This window comes from Stegodyphus dumicola, chromosome 5, assembly GCF_044657685.1.
Source record: "Stegodyphus dumicola isolate Sdum_Otavi_A_Nest chromosome 5, ASM4465768v1".
Classification (NCBI taxonomy): domain Eukaryota; kingdom Metazoa; phylum Arthropoda; class Arachnida; order Araneae; family Eresidae; genus Stegodyphus; species Stegodyphus dumicola.
Genome location: NC_140772.1, coordinates 167,708,188 through 167,721,290, shown reverse-complemented (window position 1 = coordinate 167,721,290; position 13,103 = coordinate 167,708,188). Strand labels below are relative to the sequence as shown.

Genomic DNA, 13,103 nt, shown 5'->3' with positions numbered 1-13,103 from the left:
GAAGCACAGTGGTTGAGTACAGCAGATTTGTCATCATTCCGGTTTTACTTTTTGTGTGTGTGTGTGTGTGTGTGTGTGTGTGTGTGTGTGTGTGTGTGTGTGTGTGTGTGTGTGTGTGTGTGTGTGTGTGTGTAGGCATTTCTTAAATATAAGTAAAAACAATACTCATATTTAACAATTACGATTCAATTATGTATAATTATAAATAACAATGACATGTCTATTTATTAGCAAATTTCTTACTGCTCAGAAGTATCAAAACACATGGATTTACTCTCCTGCCAGATAACCTTTTGCAATTAAGTTACATTTTTCATTGCCATGCAATGGCAATCCTGAACACCTTTGAATTTTATGTGAAATTAGGCCGCCTAATGTAGTTGACCCAGCAATAATGTTTGTATTTAAGTAGATTATTTACTGTATCTGATTAATGATGTGACTTTCATATGGCATACTACGAGTATTTACCACAATAGATTTACAATTTCTGATACCTAAAAGTAATTTCGATTCATTAAAGTTATTATAATACAAGTCCAAAATCCAGGTGCTCAATATTCAGGGACCTCCAGACCATCAGCCATAAACAAAAATAAAATATAATATAAAAAATTCCCCCCCCCTCCAATTACAAAGGAATAGAGAGTATAATGCTGAACAAAAGGAAGCATGTGTGCCATAAATGCCACAGAATCTTGCATATCACTTTCAAACACCTGCTGGTTAAAGAGTGGCCATGATGGCCAAAAACAATAGCATTCTTCTGTCTGATGTTAACAATAAGCACAACCCCAATGTTGCCATGTCTACATGTCATCTTACTTGATTTAAGTTGATGATCTAAATTCTGAACATTTCTGAAATATAGAATCACTAAAATCCAAACAATTTCAGACTTTACACTGTATTTCAAAACAAAACTTTGCAATCACCATTTGACCCCATTTTAGATATAAGCAACAAAAGTTTCAAAAAGAAAGAATGTATATTATTTGTTTTCAAATTTGCTTTTCCTTAAAACGTAAAAAACGTTATTGACATAGACTGATAGTGTTACAACTCGAACACGAAATGAGCGAAAGTTTCTCTTCTGCCAGTGGCAACAAGGAATCGAAAAAAGAACTTGGAAGAGAGTGGTCGCTCACTTGGTTTCTCTTGATAGAATTTGATATGAAGGGAGGATAATCCCCATCTTTTGATTTGAAATTGATCTCGAATTATGTATATATTGTTATATAAAAGATGTGTGTAAATAAAAGGCATTAAGACTTAATTGAAGTAATGATTTGAATCGAATATAGAGATCGAAAGCTCTCCCAAATAGAACTATGGATTTTAGAAATGACATATTTTAGTGGTGCCTTCACTAAGGGACTTTTGGATTAGAATTTCGAAGATTAGCAGATAGATTACCAGTAAAACAGGTAAGCAATTCCTTTTTCTTTGAAAATTTGGAAAAAAAAACTGAGTTTCAATATTGTGATTAGTCAATTTTAAACATGGAAGCTTTAGACAAACTGAAGCAGAAACGTACGAATGAATGCAGTAGCGTTACGAAATTAATTACAAAAATAGAATCTTTGTTATTAGAAAACATCGAAAACACAAACATTGAGGAATTGCAGGAGATGAATGAAACAATTATCGAAAGAGAAAACACGTTGAAAATGTTGAATTTACAAATTTAACTTCAGTTAAAAGATGCTAAAGAATTTGAAAAAGATATTACTGCAAGTGATAAATACAATGAACAAATTATGTCTGCAAAGTTTAGAATTAAAATAAGATTAAATAAATGTAATGAAAATTTGTCTGTGAAAAATGCATCAGATACAAATTCTTTGACCACTTCTGTTTCTGAAATAAATGTAGCGTCATCGGCTATGAAATTGCCAAAGTTAAATATACCAAAATTCTCAGGAGATGGAGGAAAATGGTTAGAATTTTTTAACAGTTTTCAAGCTGCAATTGATCAGAACAAAGCGTTAAGCAAGATTGAAAAATTCATATACTTGAAATCATTATTGATAGGGCAAGCATATAATGTCGTTGAAGGATTTCAATTAACTGAACACAATTACGATTCGTGCTTAGAACTTTTAAAAGAACGCTTTGGAAAACCAGAGAAAATTATAAAATCACATATGAATAATCTTTTGGACATAGAACCAGTTAAAATTTCTTCTAACTTAAATGCACTAAGAAGATTACACGATGCTTGTGAAATAAACATTCAAAGCTTAAGTAATTTAGGAGTAACTTCAGGTTCGTACGGACACTTGTTAAATCCGATATTATTGAAATTATTGCCTCATGATTTGATTCTCGAATATCATCAAAAGCGTGATCCAAAAGAGAAATCTGATGTTACAGGTTTAATTGCTTTTTTGAAAAACGAAATTGAATGCCACGAACAAACATACGCAGTTAACAAACCGGAACCGAAACTCGTTCCATTGAACGTAAAGAATAAACACTTCGACAAAAACAAAAGTAATTATACAGTCAAAAGTCGTTAATCCGGACTCGTCGGGACTTCGGCGATTCCGGATTATCGATTTTTCCGGATTATAGATCATCAGTTTAAATCTGGTAAGATGGCATGCAAAAATTACAAAATTAAAAATATGAAACCGTAATTTATGAAATAAAGAACAATTATGATCTAAAGGGTATCAAAATTTACAAAAAGAAAAAACTTAATACTTATTTGTTTACTTTATTAAACATTTCCTTCAATGTAAGTTGCTTCGTTTCATGTGATAATACTTTCTCTTTAATTCTATTAAACAGACATAATTTCTTGTTTAGTTACAAAGTTCCGCTGTTCCAAGTCCTATAACTGCTGTGTTGAGAATACCGACTAATTTGTCAATCGAAATGTTTTCGTTTTCAATAACCTCTGGGTCACTTTCTTCACTATCGGAAGCGAATTATAATGACAAGGAACTTGATTTAAATCATATCAAAGACGGAGTACATCGAGATGAAATACTAAACTTAGTACAGAATTATAATCCAAATAAAATAAAAACATCTGCTCTGAAGATAAGGATAGTGTTGACAGATCAACTTCCAATCCGCTGCGTGAAATTGATAAACAGATTTCGGATTTCAAAACATACTTTCGCTTTGTAGTAAATATATATCGGAAATTCTATTTGACATAATCGAAAGTTCAAGCTTACTTTTATAAAATTGCTCTAACAGTCTGCAAAAAATAATAAGCCGGATCCAATTCGAAGATTAAGGTACAACGCAATCTGCAACATTAACTGAATTAGATAACTTTAGCTTAGCGTATAACTCCGTTACACATTAAACGCGCATGCGTCCAAACATATTCGCAGCCGTAAGGGTCTTACGCGCTCTCGTAAACGCCTGTGCGCATGCGTGAACTCGACGCATGCGCAGAAAGTTTGTAGCTTTGTGGTCCGGATTATAGATCATTCCGGATTATGGGTGTCCGAATTAACGACTTTTTACTGTAAATACACAAACAATAAGTTTAACTCTAAAGTTAACCCCTCGTCGGCGTCAGAATTATTAGCCCCTGTAAAAGAAGAAAACAGTATTTTTTGCAAAAATAACACACATAATAGTGAAAAGTGTAATATGAGTGTAAATGAAAAACGAAATGTTCCGAGATTACAAGCTCAATGTTATGTTTGTCTGGCTCAAGGTCATCGATTTTCCGATTGTTCGGAGAAAAAGTCTTGTGTATACTGCCACAAAAAACATAATGCAACCCTTTGTTACAAAAATGAGAAAAAACCCGAACCATCGCAATCAAAAAGTGTAGAAAATTCAGCGTGCGATCACATTAGCATCGGTAGGAATAAAATACTGTTACAGACGGCGACAGTAGAACTTAAAAGTAGGTCACGCAAGAAATTAGTTCGTTGTTTATTTGACAGCGCTAGTCAATGCTCGTATATTCAGAAACATCTGTCTAAACAACTGGGATTAAAAGTCGTAGGAAGGGAAGAAAAAATGATTCATACTTTCGGATCTCAAGTGCCTACCAAACAGAACTGTGCGCAAGTAGAAGTAAAAATAAAAAACATTTTTGATAACCAGGATTTAATTATTCAGGTTTTAGAGACTGATGAAATATCGAGTGCTGAGCTAGACTATCCTCCGGAAAATATTCGGGAGTTGTTAAAAGATAGGGGAATAATTTTAGCGGATGTTGATCACGAATCTTTAGATAACAACAACGTATCTTTACTCATTGGAGCTGATAATTATTGGAAATTAGTAAAAGACAAAATTGAACGTTTGAACTCATCATTAGTTACAATGAAAACCAAAATGGGTTGGATTTTAATGGGAAAATTGTTTGATCATACTGACGATAAGGAATATGTAACTAATGTCATCGCAGTGACTTTTTTATTAATTCACACATCGAAGATTGAAAATTTGTGGAAATTAGATTTATTGGGGATTCAAGACCCTGTTGAAACAAAATGTAGAAAGGAAATGGAAATTGCCGCATTGAATCATTTTAATGAAACTGTTACCTTTAAAGAGGGAAGATATGAGGTTCAGTTGCCTTGGGTAACAGAAAAGGACTGTAAGTCAAAATTTCGATATTGCTAGACAGCGTCTAAACAGTACGACACACCGGTTGAAGATACAAAAGGGCAAATTCAAGGATTTCGAAAATGTTTTCACAGATTGGTTGAATGAAGGAATTATAGAAGTTCCTGAACACAAAATGAATAATCAGTGTCACTATTTACCACATAAAGGGGTATTCAAAGAAACTTTGACCACGAAATTGCAACCGGTATTTGATGCTTCCTGTAAAGACAAAAATTTGCGCTCACTTAATGATTGTCTAGAAAAGGGTCCAAATTTGCTGGAACAAATTATTCCTATAATAGATTTGCAAGAATTCTAGATTTCGCAAGAATTCTAGATTTCGCAAGAATTCTAGATTTTGCAAGAATAGAAGTTATTTCAGACATAAGAAAGACTTTTTTGCAAATGTCAGTGAATAAAAGTGATCGTGATTTCTTACGATTTTTATGGTGGAAAGATTTTGACAAGGAGGAACTTAGAGTTTTTAGACATAAACGCGTTGTTTTTGGATTGAATTGCAGTCCCTTTTTATTGGCTGCTGTATTAAGCCATCACATTGATCTAAAATCGTCTAAATACCCTGAAACAGTGGAAAATTTAAAAGAATCATTCTACGTAGATAATTGCATTACATCTGTTCCTGATGAAGAGAGACTTATGCGATTCATCGAGGAATCAAAACAGATATTAGATTCTGCATCATTCGATTTGAGAGGGTGGGAGCACACTTCTGAAATCTGAAGACAGTATAGAACCTACTCCTGTGTTGGGAATTTTGTGGGATAAGGAAGATGATAGCCTTTTCTGTGAGGTGAAGACTGCTACTTACAAACCAGTGAATCTTACTAGAAGAAATATATTGTCTGCAGTACATTGCATTTTCGACCCCATGGGTTTTCTCTGCCCTATAATGCTAACACCTAAACTACTCATACAAAAGACATGGTTGTTAAAAATTGGTTGGGATACAAATATACCCGAAGACTTAGGAAAAGAGTTCTATTTGTGGATTGATGATTTGTCACTTTTATCCAGTGTTAGAATTCCAAGGGCTTTAGATATAAATGGAAATGAAAGTCTTAGGCTTCATATGTTCTATGACGCAAGTAAACAAGCTTATGGGTGTATGATTTATTTAAGAAAAGAAACAAGTGAAAATGTATTGGTGTATTTTCTTCTAGCCAAAAGTAGAGTGAGTCCATTACGAAAAATGACCATAAATCGTCTAGAATTATTACCCTGCTGTATAGGAGTCAGACTCGCAGCTCTTGCTTTACAAACACTCAAATTAGACAACGTTACAAGGAACTATTGGACAGATTCGAGTACTGCTCTTTCTTGGATCCAAAGAGATGACCATTGGGTGCCATTTGTAGCAAATAGAGTAAGAGAGATACGAAAATTGTCATCGGAATCTGAATGGCGTCACATTCTAGGAAATTCGAATCCAGCAGATATACCATCACGAGGGTGTTCGATTAAGAGTTTTGTAAAATCTCGCTGGTGGCAAGAGCCAGAATGGCTTATGAAGAAAGGTGAAGTGTGGCCAACTAGTGAAGTGATTACTAACGAAGAAGAAATTATGAAAGAAAAGCGAAAGAACATTATTTCAACTTTGGCTAATATCACCGCTGGAAAGTGGTATCTGATTTCCTTTTCAAGTTACTTTAAAATTGTGAGAATGATTTCTTGGATTCTAAGATTCATAAATAATTGTAGACATGGAAGAAGAAATTATGGCAAAACCCTGAGTTTTGAAGAATTGGACATTGCCGAGAAGAAATTAGTGACGATTGTTCAACAAGAAGCATTCTCTAGTGAAGAACAGTTGAAGGGACATTTTACTTTCAGGGATGAAGAAGGGATTATAAGATTGAAAACGAAGATTTAAAGAAGACATGATGATGAAAATTTCCGGTGCCCCATTGTACTTCCATCCAAACATGAATTAGTAGAAAGAATGATACGAGACTACCATTTACAACTTTTACATACTGGTACTCAAGTTCTTTTGACCAATATTCGTCAAAAATTTTGGATAATAAAAGGAAGAAAAACAGTACAAGGAGTCATATCGAAGTGCATTCGGTGCAAGAGACACTCAGCGAAAGCTCTTGATACAGTGCATTGTCCTCTCCCAGAAGATCGAGTCAGAGATGCTTATGCATTTGAGGTGACAGGTGTTGATGAAGCAGGACCACTTTATTTAAACCAAAATAGAAAAGCATGGATCTTGCTTTTTACTTGTGGAGTTTATCGTGTGGTTCATTTAGAATTAATTGAAAGTTTATTGACTAATGGATTTTTTCTCGGATTTACAAGATTCATAGCACGAAGAGGACGGCCAAGAGTAGTATACAGCGATAATGGCACAAATTTTGTAGGGGCAAGGAATTTGCTACGATCTGTTGACTGGAACCAAATTATCAGAAGTTCTTCGATAATGAAAATTCAGTGGAAGTTAAATCCACCAACCGCAGCATGGTGGGGCAGCTGGTGGTAGAGACTGGTTCAGATGATCAAGAAATTATTGAGAAGAGTCCTGGGAAAAGCATAACTTTCATATGAAGAAATGTTAACTATCCTATGTGATGCAGAAGCAAATATCAACTCCAGACCATTAACATACGAGTCAGAAGATTCCACCGATTTATGTGCACTCACTCCATCTATGTTTATTCAGGATGTGCGAACTGAAGGTGTTCCGGATCTGGACAGTTTGGATAAAATCAACTTATCGAAAAGATCGCGATACCACCAAAAGTTACGTGTGAAATTTCGTAAAAGATTTAGAGATGAATATCTTGATATGTTAGTACATCGACCAAAGACTGTACCTTCGCAAACTATCAAGAAAGGTGATTTAGTGTTTGTAGAGGACGATAAAAGGAAAAGAACAGACTGACCTATGGGTCGTGTGATCGAAACATACCCAGGAAAACACAACAACATCAGAGTGGTGAAAGTAAAAACATCTAGTGGTGAACCGTTAAGACCAGTTCAAAGAGTATTTCCAATGGAGATAGACAATAAAGAATCTATCTTCGAACTTAAAACTACTGAATCATCTACATCTACGAGAAATACTGGTAAAAGGAATGATTTAGTAATTGATAAAGACTGTGAACTTGAAAATTCTGATTAAAAACATTCAGTTTAGTAAATATGGCAGAAAAATTGTGAAACCAAAGAACTTTAATTAGTTTAATTTTGTTTTCAGTATCACTATTATTTGTTTTCTTTATTCCTTTCTTTGAATTTAATTTTGTATACAATTTGATTTTCCAGTTTAGTGAATTAATCTCTTTACTAGTATTTTTCAGAAAAGAATTTTTTGCCTGTTGTTTAAAGAATATAAGTTAGCAGAATATTAAGTAAGTTAAAAATATTCAAGATATTTGTTACACCTAGATAAAATTGTTGATTTTGGTAAGATTTAAATTACTCATCTTATATTCGTATTTCAATTTTCATTTTACAATTGTTTCCATTTTTTCATACTTTGTCAAAAATCAAAAGATGGGAGAAATATTACAACTCGAACGCGAAATGAGCGAAAGTTTCTCTTCTGCCAGTGGCAACGAGGAATTGAAAAATGAACTTGGAAGAGAGCGGTCGCTCACTCGGTTTCTCTTGATAGAATTTGATACGAAGGGGGGATGATCCTCATCTTTTGATTTGAAATTGATCTCGAATTATGTATATATTGTTATATAAAATATGTGTGTAAATAAAAGTCATTAAGACTTAATTGAAGTAATGATTTGAATCGAATATAGAGATCGAAAGCTCTCCCAAATAGAACTATCGATTTTAGAAATGACAGATAGGGAAAAGAAATTTATGGTCCTTGTTTAAATTACATTAAATATGTTTGCCTCAGTTTGTCTACAAAGGATTTGGTAGACTAGTAGAAAAACAATGACCATACACTGTACTCTTAACCTCCCAGATCCATAGATGACGTTTTTTCACTGGGGATTCACCAGAGACCAGCTTTTCTTATTGACCATATCACTGCATTGACCATATCTTATTAACCATATCACTGCATAGCAAAAACTTTGACAGAAAACTGCTGCAGCATTTTATTCCATAAATTGAGCACAGGTAGAATTCAAGCAAATGAAAACTCATACACTTTCATTTATGTCAACTTAATTACTCTATAAGCTTTCACTTATGTCAACATTATTCTATAACTATTTCTTTATGTCAATTTAAGGAAATAGCCCACAAAATGTCTTGTGCACCAAACTTTAGTGTTTCTCTATTAGATAATGTCCAATATGTTTTTGCATTGTAAAAAATAATTTTGAAAACAAGTAAAATACCTTGCACCTGTAAGAAGCATACCAGAACATTCTGTAGCATAATAAGCAATATATTGTAGCAGTTATAGCAGTTACATTGTATAATAAGCAATATACTCTAACAGTTATAGTATTATACTGTGTAATAAGCAATATATTGTAACAATTATATTAAAACTGTTGCATCGTGGACAATGATTTATTGATTTTTCTTGCCATGATGATTTTAAGCTAAATATTTAATACTGACAAGGCAAACATACTAAATATCGATATTTTATATTACAGAAACTTGTTTTAAAAAACAGTACCTTATAATTCAAATATTATTATTATGTTAGCTAAATATGCATACAACAAGGCTGATAAAAAAGATGATTAAATTAGTTTTGTTGGACTAGCGGTTAATTCCAAAAAGTTAATGTTAAGTATGCTTCTGCTTAATATTTTAGAAAGTTCAGAAGCAAACATTTGAAAGTAGAAGGTAACTTACTATTTCCTACAATATAAGTACCACCACCATGTAAGGCCTGTTTTGGCATCTTTACAGATTTCATGCTTGGAAGGAAAGACATTGCATTTCCAATTACTTTACTAGACAGAGTTGCTGATTTTTTTGGAGACCAATGTATTCCAGCTTTTTTTATAAAGAAGAGAACCAAACAGATTATGTATGAAAAAGAAAGATAGTATCATAAAGGTTACTGACGAAAAGAAGATATAAGGAAATGCTCATGTGTGCTTATTATTTTAGTTTAACATTTCCTGAATTTTTTATTCTCACTCTTTTAATTCTTGAAAAATGTCCAATCCTAATCATTTTAAAAAAAATACTCTTAATGTTTTCAATGTTTAAAAATTAGAAAAATACCACACTACATTTTCTTTTTCGATTAAAGATTTAAGACTGTTATTACATCAAAATATTTATATGCTACAGTATTACATGATATATTTTCAAACTATTCCTGCTTCATCTGCTTCATAAGCTAATCAGAAATACTATCTGAAAAATTAAGTATAAAAATTATTGCAAAAGACTTATTTGTTAAATATTGCATAATTTCTATTTGATCAATAATCATTAACAGAATGACTTTACTAACCAATAAAACTAACATTCTTCAAAATGGATAGAAAAGTAATAAGAAATAAAACTAATCTCTCTTAGGTATATCGAACAAACATTTACCAATTCTTTCACATAAAATGCATAAATAAGCTAAATAAGCATTACATTTAGGAAAATTTACAAGATAATTTTGTTCAGACATATTTCAGCATTAAAAATTTCACAATAAACTATGAGAACTGCAGAATTTTATCAAAAAATCTTAAGAAGTATTTTCGCAGCTTAAAAATAATTTAATCATTTTGGACTTTTTAAATGTTCTCATATGTAATAGTAATAATAATTATTTAAATGCTGTGAAATAATATGCATCTGAACTGCATTTTAATTTTAATATATTTTGCAATTCTATATTATGCCCCCTCCAAAAAAAATTCTAAATTATATTAGCATCATATTTATATATTTAGAGTCATGTAATTCTGAAAGTAAAATACTGGTGAAATTTTTTGGATCATGAAATTTTTTGGATTTTTTATCATGAATACTTCTGATCATAAACAAATCAGTTCACAAACAAATTATTTTAACCAAAAAAATCTCGGATGGCAAAATATGCCTCAACGTACAGATGCTCAAGTCAGCAACAGATGATTATCATCAAAGGTGTTTTCAAGTAACCTCTGACACAAAATCAACATTCAAAGATTTCCATTAATTCTCATTAACAAAGCCTGACAGCAAAAGACTTACAGGTTCAAGAATTCAGCCTGGGGAAAATTATGGCCTAGCTGTGTTACAGGCAGAGATTTTGAGAGAAATTATACTGACAAAATTTTGCTATCAATGATATTGGGTCTCTAGGCAAAACCATGGGCTTGGAAATTAAGAATATACACATGAAAGAGTTATTATAAGAGCATAAAAATGAGCTAACAAAAAAAAAAAAAAAAAAAAAAAAAGTGGAACAACTTCAGAAGTAGCAATAAAAGGCAATTGAGGAGAAGTGTTTTCAGAGAAAGAAGAAAAGACGAACTGGCCTATGAAATTTATGCAAAACAGGACAAGGTGAAATGTTTCACAGAATGACGTAACCCTAATAAAGCAGTAGCAAGCTACAACCTAAGCATTTTCAATGACACTATGTCTCTCTTTAGAAACATTTTAACTCTCTCAGCGTTATGGGCAGAAAATTCTGTATAGAAGGGTTGCTTTCATATTCATTAGATATGAAAATTTTCTGAGAGTTTTTTTTTTTTTTTCTTCTGATTATAGTTAAGAAAATATAATTTATTCATAACATTTTGAGGAACTTTGAAATTTCAAAACTAAACCCATAATGCTCGGAGGTTTAAAATAATAGACAACAACATATCACACTAGACACATACTGAGTGAAATAGAAGCCCAGTAAGGCTCCTGCAGTGTCAAGTGACATTAAGACTAAGATAGCAGAAAAGAAGTTACTCCAGAAAGACTGTTAACTGATATCTTCATGCAGGAAGATTCCTTCTGCTAAAAATAACACATCTTCCTTTCCTCTTCCTCAACATTTACATCATCTACTCTCTTTCATATTGGTATGGTAAAATTAAATTAAATGTTCATCTATTTATGCATTTTATTTTTATGCTTACCTTTTTTTATCCTAGATGGACTAACTTTCATTGATTTGTGAGCCATAAACTTGTGCAAAAGTTACTGTAATAAATTTTACATAAACAATCACCTTTTGTTCATAAATGAATTAAATCCATTTCACGTTAATTCCTATAGAGAAAATAGTTCTGATTTACGAACATTTCAGACAATGAATGGCCATCAGACGATGAATAATCAGACAGTGAATTATACTTTAACTGAGGTTTCAGAGTATTATTTTGATTAAGTTTGACTGAAGTAATATAGTAATATTTATAATATAATTTCTATCTTAAATCTGAAAAATTATTTTGATAACCTTAACATATATTGTTCTACACTTAGCCAGGTATATAAAACTATTGAAAATTGATCATTCTACCATGATTTATTTCCCAGTGATCCCAAAAGATTGAACAACCTCACTGCATGTGGCTTTTTGCATTTACTATAATATTTCTCCTCCATACATATAAATACAAACCTCTTGCCCTTAGATATTCCTCCTATGATACAAGCCCTCAGATGCTTTCAGGAAGTTAGTAAGCCTTACCTAACCTAGCTCAGTACAGTCTCAAATTTTATATATCTAGTTTTGATATAAATCAAATTAGTTTGGAAGCTATAGTATTAATTTATTTGAATATCAATTTATTACAAAAAAAATATCTAATAGAGTTATTTTAAACATGAAGCAATACTTGTTAGTATTTAAAATAAACGAGTGATGAATAAGTTTAATTAAATCAAACACCTTTGAGCAGAAAAAAACAATGCCCATATTTTTTTAATGGAATAAAAGAATCTGAACCCATATATACTGTATTTTTATGAGTTTTGCCAAAACAAAAATTACATAACAAACTCTCAAAACAAAGATGTTAAGTACAAGATGTCAAACAATTAAATAACCGATTTACTTATTAAGAAGAAAATGTGTCATAAAGTAATTATAAATTAATCTTATGACAATATCTATTACAGAGCTCATGGAGAATTATATTCAAACTGCATCATGATATTTCATTCTATTATTTTAAAATACTGAGCTAAAATTTACAAGTTATTAAACATATAATAAAATATAAAATACAAATATAATACACAGTTATATGACATTTATAACCTTTCTTTGCATATATTACCTAAAACAAGTAAAAAATGTAAAATGGGAAAGGTTTCACACTCAAAAACATAAGTACAATTTTTATAGTCAAACTTGCTTTATATCACTGTGTTGCAAATTTTTAACTAAATTCTAAGTAAACTTAACCTGTAATAAATACTAACAAATTTAAACAAAGAATAACAAAATATGAATAACAAAATATGAATAAATATATAAATCTTTCTCTAAAAAACTGAAATGGATAATTAGGGAAAAAAAGATAACTATATATATCATTTCCTTTCATTTAGAATTGAAATAAAATTTCTGCTTTTCTTTAACAAAGTCCATTTAAAAAAAAAAAAAAAAAAAATGT

The 13,103-nt window shown here is 31.5% G+C and overlaps 1 protein-coding gene across 3 annotated transcripts in view; it reads right to left on the bottom strand.

Moving 5' to 3' along the window:
* Window positions 1-13,103, bottom strand: part of r (carbamoyl-phosphate synthetase 2, aspartate transcarbamylase, and dihydroorotase rudimentary) — a 165,928-nt gene that overhangs the window by 40,723 nt on the left and 112,102 nt on the right. For 2 of the 3 annotated variants that reach the window (XM_085817355.1, XM_085817353.1), the window contains exon 37: window positions 9,400-9,543. The exons of the other annotated variant lie outside the window; for it this stretch is intronic. In XM_085817355.1, the coding sequence (XP_085673481.1) occupies window positions 9,400-9,543 (144 nt within the window). The remainder of the gene's footprint in view (window positions 1-9,399; window positions 9,544-13,103) is intronic. 3 annotated transcript variants of the gene reach the window in all.